Below are 25489 nucleotides of genomic sequence, written 5' to 3'. Positions count from 1 at the left end.
AGTTGTTTTTGTAGAAAAAATAGAGTGTTTCCTTTTTCAAAAGAATCATCACACTTTCATGATGATTTAATTATAGAAATAGAAGAATTTTATTAGAAAGGGAGTGCCAAAAATGTTCTGAGGCTGATCCCTCATTCTTTGTGAGTTTTGTATCTGCAGCTTTTCATTAATTTGTTTCAATTACTACAAAGCACTAGACAACACATATAGTGATCACTTTGTTTAAACAATTATTCATACTTTCACAGAATTTTATTCTCATGAAAATATTCAGCATTCACAGTGAGGCTAAACAGTTGCAGAATCAAACTTGAGGTCAAGGTCGTGACAGAGTCTCCCTATGATTATGTTCTATTTACTTTTCATAATAAAGTAAAGGAGAAATGTTGGTGCTGTAATTTATGTACTTTTTGGATAAATCCAGTAACAAAGATTTAATTGATAGCATGCAGTTATAATGTTTTGAAATTTTTTGAAAATATACCTACAAGAATAAGATTGGAGGAATGTTTAATTGAAATTTTTAGAAGAATGTTTTCTGCATATGTTGAATTCATAAAAATTCATGTACAGTATTTGTATTGTAAAATCTACAAGTAGCTGACATAGTAGGTATTGTTTTTGAATTGAAAGAGTGAGAAACATACTACTAGGTTGGAGGTCAAGGTATATAAAATGAATTTTTATCTTCACCGAATTTTTCTTTGAGCAGGAAATTGTACTTAGCCTTTGCAAATGATTGCAGTAATTAAGATTAAGGGTTAAATGCTGCCATATCAGCATCTTGGGGAGAATTCCCCATCAGTCAGGAACATTCCATGCATTGATGGAATAGTACAACTATCGTATACAGTGATTTCCAATAGGTCACTCTGACAATTCAGGTAATCAGGATTAACGATGCAGATTTCTCATTAAAGATACCATTCACTGAAGTTATAGGGCCACACTTCATTGATATTTCATGGTTTATGTCTGTTGGACATCCAGGCTGTGACAGTAATGGCTAACTTCAAACAAATGATTAGAAATTTTATTAATACACATGTATATTGAGATGATAATTTATATTATTGATCAGAAATAAGGGCGTCAATCAATTACTATAATGATAACTTAGTGTCAAGATCAATTATCCTATCCTTATTGCTTAAGATCCAAACAGTGCTAATTCAGATCCTATCCTGTTGCTAGATCCAAACAGTGCTATATTGGAAAACTGGGAGCTGAATGTTATTTCTACAGTTAGTAGTGGTGAGGTAATGTAATCTGTATCTGTCAGTCACTGGTTGTCATGTGTTAACAATTTCAACTTCTCAGAAGTCACATGACTATTTTAACCATATTTGGTACATGTATTTAGCATGTTTGGGGTAAAGGGGAAATTCTGCATTTCATTGCCTGTATTGTGAGTTTTTAATGAGACTGTAGGAAGAGTCCAAAACCTTCAGAAATAGTAGTTTTAAAAAATATTTCTCTTGTATCTTGGGAGACATTGTGTATGTAATATATAGTCATAATGAGGCATCTTCTGGATGTGGGACAATATGATACCAATACACCGATACATACTGATGTTTCTCATTAAGATACACTTTATGATACAAGTATTGTAATGTATTAGTACCAAACAATAGCAAACTACCTATCAATAAATGAAAGTATGAAACATACAAGATGTATTATGATTGGTGGATTGAATGTGGATAATCCAATCAGAATCTTCATCCTTTATTATCCGTCGCAATTCATTGTGAAAGGGGATATAGTAACTCTGAGACCGTTCATGTAGGGTAAATATATGTTAGAGAGTGTGTGTGTGTATAACAATGACCTTGTAGACACTCTTTTTTGCCTGATTGATTTGATACCTCATACATGTAGCTTTTTTATCAATAGAAGAACTCTATTGATTTGGGGTCCAAAGGTCAAGGTCGCTATGTGACTTCATAGAAAAAGCTTGTAGACACTTTAAAAGCCACATTTTAGCTCAATTTATTTGATACTTCCCATGTGCCTTTGTTATAGAGAAGAAGAATCCTAATGATTCTGAGGTCAAGGTCACTAAGGGACTTCATAGAAAAGCTTGTAGACACTATACAGGCCACATTTTTTGCTTGATTTATTTGATACTTCACATGTAACTTTGTTATAGAGAGGAAGACCCCTATTGATTTTGGGGTCCAAACATCAAGGTCATTATCCTCTATGTAAAGGTCAAATAATAGAAATTTTTGGGGGCATTTTTGTTGTCCAAACCATAATTTTTGAGTTGACTTGCATAGCGAGCTACTCCTTGGCATCAGGTCTGTCTTGTGAATTCACTGCTTCACTACCACCCTAGCTCATACGCAACTGTATATAGTTTGACTGGGTGTGTATGTTAATTGATTTGTTAAATAAAATCATTGCTGTGCACATGAAATTCTTCATAATGTCAATGGGATGCAGATCCCATTGATCTAGCAGGTCTGCTACTGAATACAGTTGGGAGAAGTTGAGACTTTGGGGATATGAAAGCAGGCACTGCATGCCTTTCATTGAGTTTAAAATTTGTAAATATGGTTAATAAAGTTATGTATGATATATTCAAATTTTACTCAAACAATCATGGTGATAGACTTATGAAGTCTATCAAAATGATGATATTTTTAATCGCACATGAATATAAGGAGGGGGAGGCTTAGATGAATAAGAACTTCATATTTCTTGATATATTGAATTTAACTTTCCATGAAAATAAATGATATGGCAATTCTTTAAATAATATTCTATCAGAACTCTGACGAAAATATATCTGAAATGAACTAATGAATTCTATATTTGCTTTGTTTAAATAAATAAACAACGAACAAGTTAACATCATTTACATACGCACATGGTGCAGTTTTGCAGGAATGCTTCATGTAAACAGAACGAAGGAAGAGGTGATCAAGATATTTGAAGACTTCAAGAGAATAATATGTATCATTGCCTACTACAAATTGCGGTAGGCTTTTGATATTTGACATGTACCGATAAATGATCATCTCATGCAGATGTGCTGGGTACCATGGATAGTGACCTTTAATCTTGAACTTTATGTTCACACAACTTTTGAAGAGTTTATAGGTAAATTCCTCAAGCCGATGTGTCGTGTTCCCAGTTTGTGACCTTGAAATCCCACAGATATCTAGTTAAGCATAGTACTTGTGCATTTTGTTTTACATACTTCAAAAATTATGAAAATTAAAGCTCATAAGATGGTGCTGTATATACCCTCCCTTGTTGTAAATCGTGGACGAGTCAACTCTGAGGCCTTTGATTTTGTCTTTTGACATAGGCCTTTGATATTTGGTATGTGGGTATACCATGATAAGACAGTGTGTCACATGCCATTTTTGATGACCTTTGACCTTTAACTTTTATGTAATAATAGAATTTTGGGGGCATTTTTTGTTTGTCCAGACCATAACTTTTTTAGCGCACCTGAGCCGAAGGCTCAAGTGAGCTTTTCTGATCACATTTTGTCCGGCGTCCGTCTGTCTGTAAACTTTTCACATTTTCATCTTCTTCTCATGAACCACTGGCCCAATTTCAACCAAACATGGCCAAAAGCATCCTTGGGTGAAGGGCTTTCAAGTTTGTTCAAATGAAGGGCCATGTCTCTTTTAAAGGGGAGATAATCACAAAAATGCAAAAATAGGGTGGGGTCATTTAAAAATCTTCTTCTCAAGAACCACTGGGCCAGAAGAGCTGAAATTTACCTGAAAGCTTTCTGACATATTGCAGATTCAAGTTTGTTCAAATCATGGCCCCCCGGTGGTAGGATGGGGCCACAAGGGGGGATCAAAGTTTTACATACAAATATATAGGAAAAAACTTTAAAAATCTTCTTCTCAAGAACCACTAAGCCAGAAAAGCTGAGATTTACATGAAAGCTTCCTGACATAATGCAGATTCAAGTTTGTTCAAATCATGGGCCCCGGGGCTTGGATGGGGCCAAGATAGGGGATCAAAGTTTTACATACAAATATATAGGAAAAATCTTTAAAAATCTTCTTCTCAAGAACCACTGAGCCAGAAAAGCTGATTTTTATATGAAAACTTTCTGACATAGTGCAGATTCAAGTTTGTTCAAATCATGGCCCCCGGGGATAAGATGGGGCCCCAAGGGGGATCAAAGTTTTGCACACAAATATATAGGGAAAAACTTTCAAAATCTTTTTCTCAAGAACCACTAAACCAGAAAAGCTGAGATTTACATGAAAGCTTCCTGACATAATGCAGATTCAAGTTTGTTCAAATCATGGGCCCCGGGGGTTGGATGGGGCCACAATAGAGGATCAACGTTTTACATACAAATATATAGGAAAAATCTTCTCAAGAACCACTGAGCCCGAAAAAGCTGATTTTTATATGAAAACTTTCTGACATAGTGCAGATTCAAGTTTGTTCAAATCATGCCCCCCGGGGTGTAGGATGGGGCCACAAGTGGGGGGGGGGGGGGGGTCAAAGTTTTACATACAAATATAGGAAAAAGCTTTAAAAATCTTCTTCTCAAGAACCATTTGGCCAAAGAAGTTGACATTTTCATGAAAACTTTCTGACATAGTGTAGATTCAAGTTTGCAAAGGGTAGTTTGGGCCATAATAGGGACTAAGATTTTACATGCAAATATATATGGAAAGTCTTCAGATATGGGCCAAGGTGATTCAGGTGAGCGATGTGGCCCATGGGCCTCTTGTTGTCTTTTGGCATATGAATTTGTTATTTGGTATATGGGTATTAACCATGGTAAGACAAGTGTGTCACATGCCATTTTTGATGACCTTTAACATAAAATGTAAAGATCAAATAATAGAATTTTGGGGTGATTTTTTTTGTTCAGACCATAACCTTTTTGTCTTTTGACATAGGCCTTTGATATTTGGTATGTGGTTATACCATGCAGTGATTGGGAAGGCCAAAATGGCCTATGGGACTATGTCCCCACGGTTCAAGTTTTCAATGGGCCATTTTCAGATTTAATGGGCCATCAACATATTTTGAATGACCATTTTCAATTAATAGCAAATGAGCAGTGGAACATTATTGTTTTAATTGAAACTGAACCATGACCACGATCTTTTCCACCGCTCTTGAAAATGTTTCTTCTTTGTTTCAATGTCCCCTTCTCAACGGTATAATTGCCTTTATCGGTATTGGTATTTGAAGATGGTCTCTCGTTGTTGTTTTTTTCATTATTTTTTTTTTCCCTTTCTGTTGTTTCTATATATGTCCTTGGACTTCCGAAGCTTAAACGCGACTTCCGAAGCTTAAACGTTAAAGAATAAGCATATAAGAAGACGTGATGAGATGTTGCGTAAGAGGAAATAGTTTATTGGTTATCTATTTTGATTTGTACGTATTGCTTCAACCAATGAGATTTGGTGTATCAGAATACATAGGAATTAAAAATGAAAGTACAAAAAATAAGTAAGTCGTACCCAATTCACTTCTAGAGAAAAAAACGTAAGTTATAATCGATAATGAATGCGTACTTTGGTGCCTGAATTAAATAATTTAATGTGCCAATCTTCACCTGAATGGGACTATGACGCAGGGCGCATGGCCTTCCCAATCACTGACCATGATAAGACTGTGTTGCATGCGATATTTGATGACCTCTTACCTTTTTTGTAAAGGTCAAACAATAGAATTTTGGGGGCATTTTTTTATCCACACCATAACTTTTTTTGTCTTTTGACATAGGCCATTGATATTTGGTATGTTGGTAAGTTTAATTTACTATCATATATGTTCACAACACTGTTCCTTGTTTGAAGCACATATACAAATAGTAGGCAAATGTTATGTACCGTAACTCTTAATTTTCCACTTTAAAGATGATCCCTAAAAATGTTTAAAAAACATATGGAAGGGAAGACATCAGTTTTAGTGTGCTAAAACAATTCTTCTTAGTTTTGTGTGTATAGGTTGGGGTTGTTTTTTTTTTATCATTTGTTTATCGGGCCACCAAAACTGTTTGTTATCCATGACATTGACACATAATTGACAAATTCGGGCGTTCTGTAAATGATACTCAAGAAGGAATTTTATTATATACCCATTAGGGCTGCAATGGGTACCCGAAATAACCGAAAACCGTGAGTTGTGCATGTTGTTCGGGTTGGGTTCGGTTTCATTTTTCCGCATTTCTGTTCGGGTTTGGTTTTCAAAATAGAATCATTATTAGAAAGCTGTTTTTAAAACGAAATGTTGTCAAAATCCTCAAAGGTGGCTGTATTTTGATCAGTTGTCAAATGATGGCATTTTGGACAAAACTATAAACAATGACAGTACGTATGCCACAGGACCGACATCGTTAGTGACAAAACATCGAAAACATGGAATGGAAATGAGTAGAAGTTACATCGCTGTGTCTAGTTCCATGGATGTCGAGTCTAAACCACAGTCCACGTCCCCGAGTAATTATTGTAACAAAATACAAAGGTTTTTGATTTTAACTGTATTAGATTTTTAAAATAAGTTATATAGACCCGAACCAAAATACCTGAATCCTAAGTTAAAAATTTAGAACCGACCCAACCCGAACATTTTTGGAACCGTGACAGCCCTAATACCCATCAATGTTTCTTTTTTTTATACCGTTGATTTCACAGAATGTGATCCGATTTTCCGGATCACCACACTGGTTTTCTGATTCCGTATCAGTATCCTCTGAAACTTATGATGTCACAATGCATCAACACAATGTTTTTTGTGTAAAATGTCGACCGCGTCACAAACAAAACTGCGTACACAAAATATATTTTCACTTTATGTGTTTTAGATAATTTGAAATACATTTATTATCTCAGAAATGTGGATTAAAAATACAGAAGGGGGTATATAATGAATTTATTATTACTACAGTAACTTGATCCAAAGAGTTGGATCACGTCTCGTTGACAGGCGCGGATCATCAGATCAAACTCGACGCTTCACGTCTCGTGTGATCAGCGCCTGTCAACTCGACGTGATCCGACTCTTCAGATCAAGTTACTGTAGTAATGATATATATATATATATATATGTAGAATGGTAGGCACAAAAAAAAAAAGCTGGTGCTGCTTAACTATGGGAACTTTTTATTCTTCTGGATCCCAAATTCCAACCTTCATAAGCTAATCGATAAAGCTTGAATCGCTGCTAATTTGTGTGTGATTTTTTATGATGTCCATATTTTCTCAGAGATACTATTTGACTGTGACTGATTAAATTTTTATGTTTTAATCTTTAGTTGAGATAGTTATCGACTCATAAGTAAAAACAAAAAACATACAAAAACCATGGCCACCTTATTTTTGTGGTAGATGATTCTTGTTGATCTACTCACCTTCGTTTCAAATTAATTGCTGATTAGTTCAGATAATGAGGAATAGCAATGTGTCTGCTGTACAAAGGGATACTTATTTTGTTAACATTATAGTGTGTAAAGATCAATTTGGCAGTGTTAGAATTCGGTTGATTTTCAGGCCACATTTTTTAAATTGATTTGATGAATGCATGTTTTAAGAAATGGGGATAGAGATGCCTCAGAAGAAATTGAATCCACTGTAATTTTTGTGTTATAATTGCCAAATCAATCAAAAACCATTTTGACTTGCAAGCTAAGGCAATACTGTAATGATGAATTTCAATGGAATCTATTACATCAGGTAATTATTAGAACATACAGATGAGGTGTAAGTTCTGAAACCCAATATCCAGAATTTGGTGTTTGTACTTATAAATGTCAATAATTAACATTTTTCTCCTCTTTCATTAGACAATAATTGCAAACATTTATCTTCCTATTAAAGAAACATTCTTTTTTCATAATTGGTCATTCCTAGACTGGCAATTCAAGAATGTAGAATTACATGACACAAGATGCACAAGGATGCACCTTGAAATGACTTGCATTCATGAGCTATATGAATGGCATGAATAGAAACACTTGTGAGCACTTTTTAGGTCCTTCTTGATCAAAAGTTGTCGTCTTTGTTGTCACATTTTATATTTAACTCTCTTTTTCCAAAAGCACAGCACCATTCTCAATTATGATGGGGCATGTGTCTTAATAAGGGGAGATATTGTGGAAATAAGGTAGAGTGTTTAAAAAATCTTCTCAAGAACCACATGACCAAAAAGGTCTACAGCACAAAAAGCCCTATTAGTGGTTAATGGTAAGTTTCTTTTCATTGAAAAAGTAGATGGCAAAAATGGTTTAAAATTTGTAACATGAAAATACTTGCATCATGATTAGGTTGATAGAAAATGATTCCATTTTCAAATTGGACCAAGATTCTAAAGCTAAATCATTTTTAATAAGAACCAATAAGTGTGTGACAATTGTTTTTTCAGTATTCTAAATTCAAATCTAATTTTTGTTATGAATAATATCTTACCTTTGTTAACAACCAGAAGTCTAGCAATAGAGAGCATTTTATAGTAGAACAAAGAGACCACTTAATTTAAGAAGTCCATTTTTCTAATAGCATCTTTTCATATCTTGATATTGATTTTTGGAGACAACCTTTGTGATAACTCTCATTCAGTTACATTGAAATGAAATCATTTCTGGTGACACTCTTTGTGCACCTGCTTGCTTTTAACAAGCAATGCCAAGCATACTGTCCAAGATCATTAAAATTCAAGAAAATCAGATGCAAGACCAAACCACCACTGGTCAGGTTTCATATATTCTGCACTGTGATACCCACAGTTTAGGGGTATTGAATTTTCAACATATCCCTTCAATTTTGCAATCTTATCTTCAATTGGGTAGCCAAACCTATTATTTCAAATAGAGAATGTTTTAGCCTGGATGCAATTGATTATTTAAATAGAAGGTTGACACAGCAGGTGACAGTGGTTTAGCTATGAAGATACCCATCATTATGAGAAGAGACAAATTAGTCAAGTCTCCATGATGAGTTCATTGGATCAAATTTCAGGAGTTATTGCACAAATTCTGTGGAAATCTCTCAGGTGGGGGAAAAGGTGCATACATATCATATTTGTGAATCTGCTGAAAAATGCAAACATCATATTAATTTGTTATCCTATATCTCCCTTTTCTTGTTTGACATGGATATCTTACACAAGTGACATTTTTAACAGCTCTGTGCTTGCCATCTCCATTGCTCTCTGTTAATCTATGAACTATTACGCCATTATAGGTGTGACATGTTAATCTCTTTGCAGTAAATTCAGTTATTTCAACACGGAAGGATTATGTTTTCAAATATGATTAACTTTATTATCGTTCAGGGTGGATGTTAATGGGGAAATAAGTATGGGGTGTGCTTTATTTTGTTTCATGGATCTGTGATGAATTATTGAATTTGTCTTCATTTTCGCTCACCTGAGCTGTAAGTCTGTTATTTATCAACCTTTCATAATTTCATTTTCTTAAGAATCTGCCCAATTCAAGCAAAATTGGCACAAAGCATCCTTGGGTATAAGGGATTTTGAAGTGTTTTCCCACATAGCTTGGACAAAGCGTCCAGAGTAAAATCACAGTGATGTACAGATGTGAGTTTCAATGCACTTCACACTATATGACAGTACATCAAGACACACAAGTCAATAGCTATGCCTGGGAGAAACTGTCATCATTTTTTGTTGTATATACCATCGCTATAAAATTTTAAGCTGTTTTTGTATAAATCTGCTAGTCAAATGATTACTGGTTTTCTTTGATATATGACCTTAAACATAAGAACCCTCACTGCTACAGCCCTGAGTATCATGCATCAGTCAAAATTTGTTGTACTTCGTTTACTGTTGTTGACGAATCTACACGAGTGAAAAATTCTTGAATGGGACGTAAAACAACAGATTGGGATGTAACCAACTGTACTTGAAGTTTCACATTATCTGATCTATTGACAACATTCAAGGCTGTAGCAGTAAAGATTCATGCAGAAACCTACTATGACATGAAACTTTGGCTTTGATGAAGGAATAGTCAATAACTGTGTGTAATGCCTTACTGTTTGGCTCAAAGATAGGAACCTAGAACCTCCGGATTGTGAAGTGAACGCCTGAAGCACTAAGCTTATGCTTCCCCATATGATGATACCAACTCTATGTGAATGGCCCATTCACTTGGAAAAAATAGCATCAAAATAGAACAAACTTTGATCAACAAATGGAATTTATTTTCAAATTAACACTGAATAAGAATAAACAAGTACAGTATTCATTGTTTACAATTTTACAAACAAGTATACTATACTGTTTAAGAGGAAGTGAAGAAATTAGTAAATTTGTATATTTCAAACACAGCAAATTATTATGTTGTAGCAGTTTGTTGTTCTGTCAGTGACCTTGACCTTTCCAAAATTACCTTGGTCTAAAAAATCAAAATTCTTGTCCAAAGGAATATTTGTGATCAATGATAAATTTTGGATAAAAGGTTTAGGAGATATTAGCTCGAATGTACAGACAGATACAACAGCAACTAAATGCAACCCCAACCCCAAATTTTTGGAGGGAATAAAATGCCCAGTATACTTTGTATAACGAAAAAGTTCCCTATTTCAACAGTTTTTGAATAAGTATTGATAATATGTCACACAAATAAGTAACAGGCAAATGGCTTTCAGACAAAGGTCACTCAAGGTAATTTTGTATAGGTCAAGGTCACTCAGAACATATACCCTATATATGAAAAAAATACCATTTCAACAATATTTCAGTAATTGTAGATCTTTTGGACCAAAGTCTCACAGGGTCACTATACAAAAGTCAAGATCACTCAGGACATACCTTTTTAAACTGAGTGCATAATGATAATAAGCAGGGATTAACTTCTGCTATAATTTTGAAGTGCATGAACACACCCCACCCCAATGGATAAGGGATTTTTGTGAAAGGGTAAAACTATGGTTCATATAATAAAATTCTTTATTTCTTTAAAAGATTTCTTGTGAAGACCTGCAAAACAGCTAAACTGAGTAATAGTATACAATGTAATGAGACAAACCTCTACCAAAATTGTAAAACTCATGGATCGTAAGTCAGAGGTTCAGGCCCTAGAGTGTAGTTATAAGACTCCTGAGTCAGAGGTTCAGGCCCCAGGGTGTAGTTATATGGCTCCTAAGTCAGAGGTTCAGACCCCAGGGTGTGTTTATATGGCTCCTAAGTCAGAGGTTCAAGCCCCAGAGTGTGGTTATATGGATCATATACTGTAAATGTATTACATTTGGCTGTGTATTCTATTTAGCGCCTTTGGCGGAACGCAGCTTCCTCTAAATCAAGTACATCGCTAAATGCCATCCGTAAATCTAGATGTTTAAAGTAATTCAGGAATGCGCTAACTTGTTGAAAAAAACGATTTCCGCCAAATATCGTACACGCCAAATATAATACGTTTACAGTAATTGAAAGGTCTTTAAACCATCTTTATACTACTGAACATTTTATTAAGTTGGAGGCATCTACCAGAGCTTTGAAATTTGGTCCCTGTATCAAGGGTTCAGGCACTGATTTTGGGCAATGTAGACTTGATAGTGGAATTGAATTAAATCTTGTAAAAGTATTCATCTTTTTTTCCTGAATGTCTAGGAAACAAATTAAGTGTATAGTAATTATAAGCAAACAAAGTTTAGATGGTATATATGATCTTGTTAAAGTGTTGCAGTCTGTCTACCTACCCAACTTCTGTCCTTTAATTCAACCTACTTTGTCTTTTAAACAATATCAAAATCACTGATAAAAAAGTTAGAAATAATTATTTGAGACACATTTATCAATGGAGAAACACTAGCAAAAAAATTAACATAACTTTTTGTCCCAAAATCTGTCGTTTAGTTTTCTGAATTTGAAAGACACACATTGCCCCAATATGGAGATCTTTTATATTAAATGTAGATTTTTGTTGTTTGATACGCATACATGCCCACTATGGGTATATATGCTAGACTTTCAAGAATAAAGAACATTTAATTCACTTTCACTAATTGAACAATATATAGCTCCACTCTGGGGCCTGAACCTCAGTTTCTCAATTTTATGAAAAGCCTGCAAACTCATAATAACTATGCACCGAGTTTTTATGGTAGATGTTCAGAAGCAAAGGAATGGAATTCTCACTGGATAACCCTGCTCTTTGGCTTGATCCTGGGACCATGCATAAATTTCACATTTTGATAAAGGCCCCCCAAGCTCCTCAATGCTCAAGGGTAAAGAACATTTTAAGACTGTACCATTTATGTGTTGCTTGCTATGCATAGCGACACTTTAAAAGGGAATGATCTGTCTGGCTGTCTGCTACATCCTAAAACTTTTTGATTTGAAGAAATAGGAATTTGATATTTGCATGATGTGTTCCTTGGTCCCAGTAGCTCAGTGGTAGAACAGGACTATGTGTCCTGGCCTCGCCTAACCTAAGGTGTAAACATAGTGATATTACTCCTTTTTAATACTCAGCATTTAGAAGTGAGACTCGCAGGTCTTTTGAATATGACCTTAAAAACGGAGGCCTCATGTCATGGCAGGTACTGGCCGGCACATTGAAGAACAAAGAGGTACTGCTTTTATATTTAGCGCTTGCATTTCTTGTGAAAGGACCTTTCCTTTGTTTACCTTTTAACAAAATCTGTAATAGGCATCTCTTGAGTAACAGGAAATTGACATTTTTATTCAAGGGACACATCCCATTCCAAGTGGAAGTAATTCAGTAATAGTGAAAGTGGAAATGGGGTTACTTTAGATAATGATACTGTTAAATATTGACAGCAGTCAGTGTGTTTGCAGTCTTGCTGACATCTGTCGATCAGTGGTTGGATTTATTATTGTTTGTACCTTGAGCAATTTAAGAAATAAATGTACGACTTGCATAAAATAGGTTTCAGACTTTTTTGGTAAACATTTTGAAAGCAATACAATTTCCAAGCTGGATTCCTCATTTACGTTGACCTAAATGGGATATATTTATTGCCAGAAATGAAGAAGACATTGACAGTGGTAATGAGTACACCTCGGAGAGCTTCAAGGGTCGAAGTCCAGATAAATTTGATCAGCTTAAAAGATAAGATTATGTACACTGGTCTGTTTTACTTTCAAGAGAAAGCACGGGTATTTCACCATAAGCTCTCTTTACAGTCATAAAGCAAGCGTATTATAAAAGCATATTTGACTTTTATGTGAAATAGTAGTGCAAAACAGATTTATCATTTTCTGGGGTGATGGATCTCCCTCAGACTTCATTGGAATCATCTCTAGTGTCTCTCCTGTCATTGTTCATACACCTGGTATTATCTAGTCTAATGTCTTATCTCTTAACTGGCCATTTGCTGAATTCTATAATTATACATTCATTGTCTTCATTTCCAATTGTGAAAGAAATTAGATGAGTTATTGGGTTACATTCCCAAAGGAGAAATGAGAAGTCATTTATTTCATTTAACAAGTGAAACAGACATTGTGTTTAAGATGCCTACTGTTGCGAATATCTTCTACAGATGTCCTCTGATGGTGTCAGTTTCATCAGAAAACCTTACCCTTTTTACACCACAAAGAAACTATTATGACTTGTGGAATCTTTTAATTTGAAGTGAACTTTTAGAAAAGGATTGCACAATTGGAGCCGTCATATCTATTTCAAAAGAATGGGTGGATTTTGTTTCTCCTCATCGAAAAAAAAAATTTAGAACAATTTCACTGAAACTTTAAGGGGTGCTATTGCTGTTGTATTCAGATTTCCTAATTTCATTGAAATTTACTATAGTTTGTGAGTGCTTGGTGAGATGGGAGTAATAAACTGAACAGCAGAGAGACAGCTTAATTACTCTGTCATCTTCAGGAGGTGTCTGGTGGAATTTTCAAAGCAATATTCATTATTTCTATTTAATTACAAACCCAAAAGAGATAGACATCAGCATATGATCTTTGCAAGACATCTCTCATTTTTCTGCTGACACATATGATTGCTGGTATTATTTCATAACTTTTCATTGCAGCTTGGAAACTTTATATCTTTAAGCAGTTTTAAGAAAAGTTATGATTAGATTAAGTTTCAGTGAATGTATTGAAAAGTGCATGTATTGTAAGGAGGGAAGACTGCTTCATTGTAGTTATGATGCATATTTTCTGACCATTTGATGCTGAATTCACATTGGGTAAGGAATTGATTGATCCACACATTTATGTGATTGAATATTAGAAATAAAAGTAGAACTCCACCACTTAAAATAAAAACTGGGTAGAGATGCTTTGCAAAAACTCAATGAGGCTTCCTAAGATTACCAGAAATGGGAGCTGAACTACATATATCAGGGTTTGTTAAGATAAGCAACAAGTTTACAATGATTAAAGGAGAGTAAGAATTGAATCCATTCATTGATAACAACTTCAAACTTTTCATTCATTCACTCTTGTGTATTTGCAGTATATTTTGCATAGACAAATAGGGTTTATCGCCTTGTTCTATATAATTCAGCTTTCATACAAACACTAAAATTCATTATGTATCGGTAGTGATTGCATTGGTCTTGATATTTCAATTTCACTGTCCGATAAAGCCAAATCTGGGTAATGGGGATTTCATTACAAATGCACACCTGAGCAAACGACTATCTTTGACAAATGTTAGCACTGCTGAAATTTTATCATACACAATACACATTTATCACAATGCTACATTTACTTATCACACTTGATCAGTTACATGAGATTAGTTTGCATGCTTGTTTACTCCCAGATACCCAAAATAAACAAAGAAACTAAAAACGAGTTTTCCCGACTTATCTCACCAATATACTATTGCATGATATTTAATTGAATAAATACAAAGCTGTTATGTTGACTCTTTTAAAATATTAATTATACATATATAAATTCCCTCAGTTTTGAAAGGGTTTGATCATTCTCTACTAATAGCATGGGCATGAAATCTGTATTTATTATCTGTGCACACCCACCCACCATTGAAAATTTCTGTGATAATTTTGGTGAAATTTCCTCTTGCATCTTAAAATTTTGGATGGGTTTAATGAAGCTATAAGATTTTAAAAAAACAAAAACAAAAACAAAAAAAACAAAAAAAAACCAGACTTGTGTTCAACACCTTTTTGAAAGTTTACACTTTATGAACTAGAATATCTTTTGCTTGTTGTTTCTTTGTGTTTTTATGTGGTATCGCTCATTTGGTAAGTATAAATGCCTCTTGTGTGCAGGGGGAAACAACCAAATCATTTTCTTTACCACATGAATATATTCAAACTTCCCTGGTCTATAAAAATAATAAGCTTGAATATGCTAAAAGGAGTCAACATACAGAAAATAATCATAAAAATCTTCTGAATGGGTATATTGTTGATGGTCTCAGTAGGGGGACTAAGTTGTTCTCTTCACCATGCATTGGGGTTATTTACCTTGAGAGGCCCACTTGTACCTCAAGCAGTTAACCTTACTGGAAGGAAGTCAGCTGACAGAGGTAGTGACAATGCCAATCTGATAGGGGCAGATAACTCTAATGATTAGGAATCTCCCCCCAGGAGAGATCTTGACAGATTTTATCACTTTGCCAATTGTGTGTAAATAAAATTGAAGTAAATCAACAAGATTATGTAAATGAAGTTCACAAGTTTGCCTGATATTTTGTGTAACCTAGTTGGTCAACTTCAGAATAGAACACTTCAGCCTATCCACTGAATGAAAATTTAAAGGTCCTCTCTGGCATGATTGGTAAAGTGGTTTCTGAAATTGTACCATTACTGGATCTGTCAACTACTAATTAATGGAGTGAGTGAATTATCAAATCTTTAAGATTTATAATAATGCTAAAAAAAATTCCAAGAAATATTTTCCCAAAGAAATCTTTATGTGTCAGAACACCAAACATGACAAAATTATCATTATGGTATTGTGTGTAAACCAGATTTTGTGTTTAGAAGGAATCAACCTTACCCAAATAAAAATTTGCAAGAAATCTGTTCATAGTAGTGTTTGATATATGGCCCTCCTAGCAGGTCTGGCCAGTGGCTACCATCAGTAGAGCACTGGACTGGCTTCAGGAGTTCCTGCAGGTAAAAAACATTTGTCCCCAAAACTTTGCCTCACAGGTGACAGTATTGGAACTCTCTCTCTAACTCTCTCTCTCTCTCTCTCTCTCTCTCTGTGGGCAATATGGTTTGGTATTCCTTATGAGGTAATCCATCAATGGCTCAATTAATAGAGTATTGGATTGTCATGCCAGAAGTCCTAGGTTTATATTAAACTTAGTAGAAGCAAATTCCCTTTCTGTGACATCCTCACTTCAGTGAATTGTGTGCAGGCATTGCTGTCAACATGAATGTCCATGGTTAAGGTTGTTTTTAAAGTGCTGGTCATTCCATTAAGTAACTTAAAAGTATCAGTGACTTAAATAACCCACTGATGTACCTATTTAACACATCTATAAGGAGAAGGACCCATTTTTCAGACTTTCATTAAAGTTCCTTTTTTTTTTTTAAATCTTGGTTTCCACTTTCTCCATGAAATTGCTTTGTTGATAATTGGCCTGTAAATATGCTTGGGAATGGGTAAAAGCCTAAGCTCTAAATTAATGTAACAAATCAGCTTTAAAATTCTTCAATGAGGAATTATTTAATCCCTGCATTTTATATGTGATTTTTTTTTCAAATGAAAAATCTTTTTGAACTTTTAAAACTATTGTTGGATTTAGACAGGCATTTACAGTTTGAAGGTGTTTGGCTTATAAAAAATTCAGCTATCATCTGCTGGAAGTAGAAAAAGTTTAATGTAGCTCTATAGGAGTGTTATCAAGATCTTTGAAGGATTAGAACTGTATTTTTACTGTTGATCACAATATTTTTATTATGTGACCTGCTTACCGTTCATGGGTAAAACATGGGATTTAGCATAATGGGCGATTTTGTCATGGTAATTATGAAGAAGAGGAATTGTCACAGTATCTGTTATGGATCAAGAAGGATTAAGTCCTTACCACAGCAGTCATGGAAAAAAGTCTTATGTTGCACAAAGGTTGAATTGTTGAATGCTCAATGAAGAGAAGTTAATTGCTTGTTGTTAAAGTTTTCATAGAATAGAAGTTTATGTGTAAGTGAAAATATCAGACCACACAAGTCTCAGTCAGCCCTACTGTGGGATGCATCAAAATACTTTTAAAAAACCACAAAGATAGGTTTTTACCCAGGGTGGTAATGACACTGCAATATTGCTGCCTGTAGATTTCTGTGTTACGGTGTGAATTACTGTATGCTTAGACACCTTGTCCTGACGCAGATTTCTTGTTAAACAGCAAAACAAAAAGAATAAAGAAAGAAAAGAGACAAATTCATATACATGTATGTACATATAATGAAGAGAGAAACATGAAAACATTTAGTAAAGCTTTAGCACTCTCATCATTTCAAAAAATCTTCAGAAGCTTTACAAATATAAAGCAACTGAAGATTTGAGTTGAAACTGCACTGAAGCTTTATTAGATGCCTTGATTTTTTATATGTCATTTATCTACCAATGTAGATTCTATTATATATATATATATATTATATAAAAGAAAATGTGTGTGTGATTGATGAGGGTTTATTCTAAAAATTCACAAAAACATTAGCATCCATCAAGATACCGGTAAACTGATGAATTGGTGATTCTTATACAGTAGCTGTGCTCATTGCACTTTTAAATCTTGTAATGCTACTCTCTGCTATTAAGATGTCTTTCAGAAGGTTAATAAACTTTGTTTGATAATGGAATTAAATCTTACATTCCCACTTAAACTGTCCCATACAATGATTTAGTTGTTACTGTAAACTCTAAACCTCCTATTACTTTGTCATCAACAATAATTTGTTTCTGTCATGTCTGAAATTGTCTTCTTCTCTTGTGTACAAACAAGTACTGGTAATCTATTATTAAGTAGGGTAAGACATCACTTTACTTTCAAAAGAGGAGATAAATAGCCAACAGAATGAATTTTTTCCCATTTAAAATCCTGTTTAAATTACTATCTAAATGAAGGCAGGATGTGTTTGTTCTTCAGGTCTAGATTAATGTGTTGTACATGAAAACTGGGTCCTGTTAATAATTAGCCTAATCCCCTCTGTTTTCTCTGCAGATCCCCCCTGTAAATAGTGCTGCCTTAATTGTGGTGTATGAGAATGGGGACCCAGCCCACATTCACTTCCTGGATGCTGCCAAGTGCCAGACCTACTGGAGGAAATGGTTGGACAAGTTACACCAGTACTGGTTACTGAGAGGCAATGAGGCATCTTGAAAGAACTCTCCAGAGAAACATCCATGCGAAATGAAATTCTGGAATTGGAGAAAGCTTGTTATTAACCACATGCAACAAACTGGAAAGGATATACCATTGAATCAAGGAAAGCAGCATTCCAGTGAAGAAACTTAATGTTAATAGAATAACAAAATCGTAAAAAGACAACAAACAACTGGAAAAAAGACAAAGAAATAAAAAAAAAAAAAACAGGGGAAAAACAATATTACCAGTAAAACACAAGATGCATCATCCAAGCCATCAGTAAGATATCTGTTGGAAACCAGTGAAGAGCCAATGCTCAATCAAGACTTCAAATTTTGTAAACCCCAAGCAAAACAGGTTGAAAACTAAAAAAAATGTTTCATGTTGAAAAATGTTTAGTTTCACCAGTACAAGACATACATGTGTACATGAATAATACTTATACCATTCAACAGAAAGCAAATCAATTCTTGTACTTGGTACTTTTTATCCTATCCATGACAGAGTCAAGTTTTGCTTTTGAACACACTCTTTTATAGACGTTTTTAACTTCTACCTAAGACTGTTTTTGTTTTCAAGTCTCAACAGCTTTCAAAGTCATTTAAGATAAGACAGTGATGTAATAATCTTAAGGCTGCAGTCATTATGGTATTCAACATGTTCAAATTTCACTATATTATTTTTGCTGTATGTTTTTAATTAGATTTTTCCCCAGCTTGATAATGGATGACAGATTTTATAGATAGTTGTTTTACCTAGCCCAGATAAAGCATTCACAATCAAGGTGTGCAGATGAAGCCTGGCATTGTTTATGTTCAGTATTACATAAAGTGGAAATACTTGTTTTGCATTCTTCCCTAGTAATGAATCTTTCTTCTTTTTTTTTGTCTGTTATTGCACATGGAAGCCTCTTGCTTTCTGGTCTTTAGTGCTCAAATTACATCAGGATTCAAGTCCTTAGTTGCAAAGTAAAAGCATACACTTACAAAATGTAAAAGAAAATAATAAACTGTTGCTAAATGCATGTGAGCAACCAGCATTGTGTTCTTTAAATAACTCAAAAGTTTTACGTTTTGTTCTCTTTGGTCAATTTCTAAATGGCATCTATCTTTGCAAAATGGTTATCTGTGTCTGATCTGAAAATGAGGACACGTTTTTTTTAAATAAGGAATTGTAAATGTTAAGTTTTCTTGTTCCACTTCCTAAAGTACAGGTAATGAGCACTAATGACGTCATAGGATGACATGCACGGTATGATAAATGTGCCAGAAGTAAGAAAGAACTCCAAATTTTTAATTAACACAGGGGAAAAAATTAACAAAGGGCATGAGAAGAGGACACGCTGTCTGTACAGGATCTCTTTCGTGGTTTTTCACCATGCATTTCCCTAATGTTCCTTGTTGCTGAAATGGGGATATAAGGACAACTTTATGACACTTTTAATCCTTTGTTTTCTCGAGAGTTAATGGACTTTCCTTAAACAATCTTGACTCGTTTTTTAAAAGTGCAAAAGAAAAGGAAAACATCTAGATATACGGTGAAAGTGTCCATGGAATGGGAGATGTCTAAAATCCAAGTCACGGATGGGATCTATCACTCCGGATATCAAATTAAGCCTCAATTAGCAATAATTTTATGTCAGTTTTCATTGCTTATTCCACAAGCGTAAAGTCGTAAAAGTCGCATGCTAAATGCCTTGAAGCCTTCGAATGCGTATCTGTGCATATGTAAGCAACTGGGCCACCCAGTAAATGGAAGATTGATAAACTGAGAGTATAACTAATTGTTCTAACATTCAGCTCGGCGCTTGTATAGTGAAATGAACTAGCTCACCGTCACTTAATAAAATGTTACTGCAATGTAGAGGTCTCGATTTTGATCGGTACCAATTTTGTACAACAATTCGAAATATTTAACACAGATGTCTCTTTGCTCCTTAAAATTTGTTTTGTCAAATTGTGATGTCAAAGATTGCGACATTTTATACATCTGATTCTAGAATGTCGAAAGGAAAAATGTTAAATCCTTCAGATTTTCGTTAGTTAAATGTTCTAACAAGAATTGTGATTGCGCAGAAATTGGTTAGAAAGATGGTTATCTCGGTATTACATGTCAATACGACTGTTCTGACAATTTGCAGGGGATAAGAATATGATTAGAGGCAAACAACTTATCTGATTGTGTTGAATGCAATTAGCATTCAATCTGGCTTTGGAAGAGATAACGGTTTTGTCACCGAGTACAAGAGGAGGTGTTTATTCTATAGCGGTGTGGAACGAAATACAAAACTATGTTAATCTTTTTGCAGATAAAGTCGGCATCTCTGTCTAGTTAATGTATTTAAATTTTCTATCGAGGGGAATATGACAGAATAGAACAGTTAGGATACTAGTAGTCCTGACTGGATGCAAGGTCAACGATAATGCAAATTATGTCCTCTTTGTGGTGCTTCTTTGTACCCGGAAAACCTTTCTTGCAGACAGCACTTTCTAACGAACACTTTCAACGTAGAATTCGGAAGCTTGCGCTGATTATCACATTTTATCTAGGTTTCTTGGGATTTTGAAAACGAATACCAATTATCCCATTTCTGCAACTTGAAGTGAATGGGGGAAAATTTGCCGGTGTTGTATTTATATACAGGTCACTCGGAATTTCAACAGTACACTAAATCATGAATCGGGCCGACGATATGAAATATTTTGCGCGAATAATGGGACTTTTTCGAATTCCCTAAGATACATTTGAAATTTGGTAGAGATTTTATAACTTCATATTGATTTGACCCCACCATTCTCCTAGTCTGGTTGTAAACTACATGTTTAGAATAATGTGGATCATTTCTTAAATGTCATTTTTGTGTCGGTTGCGAAGCCTGTCGATATTTATGGAGGGTTCTTCGTCCATCTACTATACCTTAGAATTTGAAACAGTGCTAGATTAAAGGACATAACTATTTAGCCTATATAATATTCATTTAATACATACTTTGCTTTTTTTTTTTTTACTGATAAATATCTATTCCAACGTTGAAGTAAATGTCGCCTTTGCATTTAATTACTGGTAGTAACCGTGAAACAATGTATTATCATCGAATATATATATATATATATAGTCTTTTTAGACCTTTCTTGCGGTTGAAGCGTTTTCACTCTATCGGGTAGTTCTTTGTGACGAGGGACTCGTTTATGGGATAGCTGCACCGTTAAAAAAATCCAGGACATTTTGGGACGATACTTTCGCCGCTAGTCGACGAATCGTGTGCGATCTGCTTCGTCGCATATTCTCGAGGCCTTTTCAGCAAGCGGAAATGTATTACGCTAACCTCCGTTTTATATCAAATTAAAAATACGACTATAGAAATTTATCTATTGTCTTTCAAATCGTAAGTAAGAGGTACATTTCTAACGATACAAGATTTGTTTACCTTGACACTGACCTTTGACCTAGTTTTTTTCCCCAAAAAAACTTTAACCTTGGTCGTGTCTTTTACACGCACAAGTACTCTGAAGTTGAAATTAAAAACAATATGCTGGAGTTCTTCATTGACACTATCTTCTTGGTCTTTGGTAGTCAGGTCTTCCAACAGTCTGTTGGAATCTCCATGGGCACGAATTGTGCTCCTTTGTCAGCTGACATGTTTTTTGTATTCCTATGAAGCAGAATTTATTCAAAAACTTCTGTGGCCTTCAATTCGACATTTAGATATATCGACGATGTATTATCTATTAACGATAATAATTTGCATTCTTGAATCAATTCAATATATCCCAGTGAACTCGAAATAAGACACCACAAAGTCGTCCACTTCTGCTTCATACTTATATATTTCATTGAAAGTAGATATTAACGGCAAACTAACAACTCAACTTTATGACAAACGGGATGATTTCAACTTCTCCATCGTTAACTTCCCATATTTATGTAGCAATATTCCATTATCAACTGCATATGGTGTTTACATATCTCTGAACTGATTCGATACGTAAGAGCTTGTTCTGCGTATGGTCAGTTTCTAAATCGAAACAGGCTTCTGACAAATAAATTGATGGTGCAGGGGTTCCAATAGTCTCGTTTAAAATCAGCATTTCGCAAATTCTATGGTCGTTATAACGATCTAGTTTGCCAATACAACCTATCATTGGGTCAAGCGCTGTCTGACATGTTTCATACCCATTGTTAGGCCGTTCTTGGTACTCTGATTTTGACTACGGATAACTCCGTTTACCTGATCAAGATATAGGGCTCACGGCGGGTATGACCGGTCGACAGGCACCTGATCTCACCTCTGGTATATCCAGGGGTCCGTGTTTGTCGAACTCTCTATTTAGTATTGCTTATAGGAGTTATGAGATTGATCACTGTTCGTTATCGTCACCATAAGAGGTAGAACTTTCATATTTGGTTTGTATTTCTTGTGCAATGACCTTTCCATTGACACCAAAATCTTTTGCCTTGTGGCTTTTACATTGACCTTTTACCTACTTTTAGAAAATCCGAATATAAGTCACATCTTTCAAGTCATAAGAGGTACTGTTTTATATAATATTAAGCATGAGTATTTTTTGTGAGAAGACCTGTCCAAGGATACCAGATTTGTTGACCTTGTGACATTGACCTAGTTTTTGGAAATAAAAAGAAAATACAATGTCTTACAGTTCCACTTTGTTGTAATCCGGGGGCATCAGTGTTTCACAAACACACCTTTTTCTGTGGCAGTCTAGTACATGTGTATCATTTGTATTTAAGATATATCATACCAAGCTATATACATGTACATGTTTATTAACTAATGATCAGACACAATTTTATATAAAGTTAATTCGTGGTGCTTATCAATCAACGTCAGAACACACGTAGGCCCTTTCTCGGTGTTTCTGTTAAACCCCCATCCGCTAGGTTTCAACAACACCCGATATCGAAATGTGTCGGAAAGTCGATGCAAGGTGAAACATATAATGACCAATAACACAAACAATTTGATTGTCAGATTTTCCGTACGACCCATCCCTTCCTCAGGACAAGCGGAAAAGTCTGACATTATGTACAAAAAGCTAGCACTAAATCTACACACGTACATGTAAATACACTACAAATTACATGTTCATTATTTTTGGCTTGCTAATGATTGTTTTGATTTAAACACATTGATTAGCAAGCCCCACCCCCACCCACCCCCAAAAACATGTAACTTGTAGTGTATGTACGTTTGTATACTATCAAAAGAAAAAGTAACACATCGTACAATTTCACATATTTATTTTAAGACATGAGAAATACTTAATAATTGAACTTTCATTGATAGCACAAATGAAGTGAAGGATAGGTTAATAATCAAAGTATCACAACCACCAATGATAATTACAGTCATCAAAAGTTCAAGGTCACCTAAGTTCAATACCTAGTGTTCCCCCATGAGCACCAATGACTGTCTGACAACGCCTTCACATGGACGTAATTAAGTCTCTAAAAATGTCTAGAGATTTTGTTCCACTCTAAGTGCAGAGATTGGGCCAGTTGTTGCAGGGTCTGAAGCTGTGATTGTCTTTGGTTTCTGCGTCTATCCAGTTCGTCCCATGCATGTTCGATAGGGTTTTAACCCGGTTATTTGGAAGGCCAAGGAATAACCTGGATATTGTGTCTTTGCAGAACTTCATGTGTTAGACGAGCAGTATGTGGTGTGGCATTGTCATGTTGGAATACCGCCCCGGGATGCTGCAAGATTGGAACCACGTGTGGCTGTATAACTTCATCAATATACCGTTGAGCTGTCAAAGTACCCTGTATGTGAACCGATGCTGTCCTGTCTGTATAGTATATATTGCTGACCACATCTTAACACTAGTGCCCCTTCCAAACCGGTCAGCCTACTGACTGCAATTTTGCGCAAAACGCCTCTCCATTAGGCCTCTGCAGTAAAAATCGAGATTAATCGCTGAACTAAACTGTCCACCAGCATTGCTGCGGCCATACTCTATGAGCCTGAGACCAGTGAAGTCGGTCTTGGCAATGTTGCAGAGTCAGAGCAATACCATGGACAGGTCTGCGCGCTCTAATCCCAGCATCCCGTAGTCGATTGCAAAGAAACTGATTTGATATTCTTTGAATCCCAGATGCTGTAGATGACGCTGTTGTGAATCGTTGACGACCCTGTGCTCCTGACGTCACGCGTGGTCTACCTGCTCTGTGACGATCATCTGCTTCAAATGCGACATATGGTGCTTTGTGCAACCTTGGAATTTCTTGCAACTGCAAACTGTAATGCTTTCAGTCGTCCTGGAATTGCGTTGAGCCTCATTCGGGCACGGCATTTCTCAAAATTCGGTCATATTCAAAGACAACGCAATCAAATATCGAAAGCCTGATATTGGGAATTTACAAGAGTTAGTTAGACATGTTTTATTGTCCTTAAATTCTATAGGATATCTATCCAGTACCAATTAGTGTTATCAAGAAGTCACCAGGCGATTCATTCTAGACAAAAAACAAAACAACAAAAAAGTAGGAAAAATTAGTTATAAAGATTCAGCGAAAACTTACTACTATGTGGCTTTTTTGTGGTTTTTAATTCTTTCTTCTTTTTTTATCAGTATAGATTAAATGTTAGACTTTCTTTGTACATGTTTTACTAATGTAAAACCTTTCTGTTTGCCCCCCCCCCCCCCCCCCCCCCCCCCCCTGTCTCTCTCACTATATATATATATATATATATATATATATATATATTTATTTATTTATTCCAGATCAGGGCTCTTTCGAGCATAACAAACAACATACATGATTATGACACTTACAATTATGTATATATATATATAATATCCTATATTTTGTCGGTAGATTGGTCATGATTAGTAGATGACCCCTATTAATTTTTAGGTTATATTATTATTCTTTATTGCTCAAGACATGCGATACGTCTTATGGTATACATGTATACAATTAAAGTACAGGTAAACAATAGTATGGCATGGTGATTATGCTATATGTGGGGTTGTATATTACAAGGCTTTCTACTATACATACAATAATTCTGCAACCCAGAATTCAGATAATCGATCAAAATTCACGGACAGGTTGGTCATGGCTAGTAGGTGACGTCTATTGATTTTCGGGTCAAAGGTCACAGAACTTTCTACTATTCAAACAATATGTTTTCCGGCTAATAGATGTAAGAATTCTTTACCTGATAGACATCAAACTTCATTGGCAGGTTGACCATATATAACAACTAGATTACTCCTATTGATT

At 35.1% G+C, this 25489-nt stretch overlaps 1 protein-coding gene across 2 annotated transcripts in view; it reads left to right on the top strand.

The window, feature by feature from the left end:
• LOC125649708 (mitochondrial genome maintenance exonuclease 1-like) overlaps positions 1-19309 on the top strand; it is a 58867-nt gene extending 39558 nt beyond the window's left edge. For both annotated transcript variants that reach the window (XM_048877417.2, XM_056164831.1), the window contains one exon: positions 18098-19309. In XM_048877417.2, coding sequence (XP_048733374.2) covers positions 18098-18256 — 159 coding nt within the window. In that variant the 3' untranslated portion in view covers positions 18257-19309. The remainder of the gene's footprint in view (positions 1-18097) is intronic.
• Positions 19310-25489: the final 6180 nt, after the last annotated feature.

The sequence above is a fragment of the Ostrea edulis genome, chromosome 5 (assembly GCF_947568905.1).
Source record: "Ostrea edulis chromosome 5, xbOstEdul1.1, whole genome shotgun sequence".
NCBI classification, from domain to species: Eukaryota; Metazoa; Mollusca; class Bivalvia; order Ostreida; family Ostreidae; genus Ostrea; species Ostrea edulis.
The sequence above is the reverse complement of the archived record's forward strand: the minus strand, read 5'-3'. Positions and strand labels throughout refer to the sequence as shown.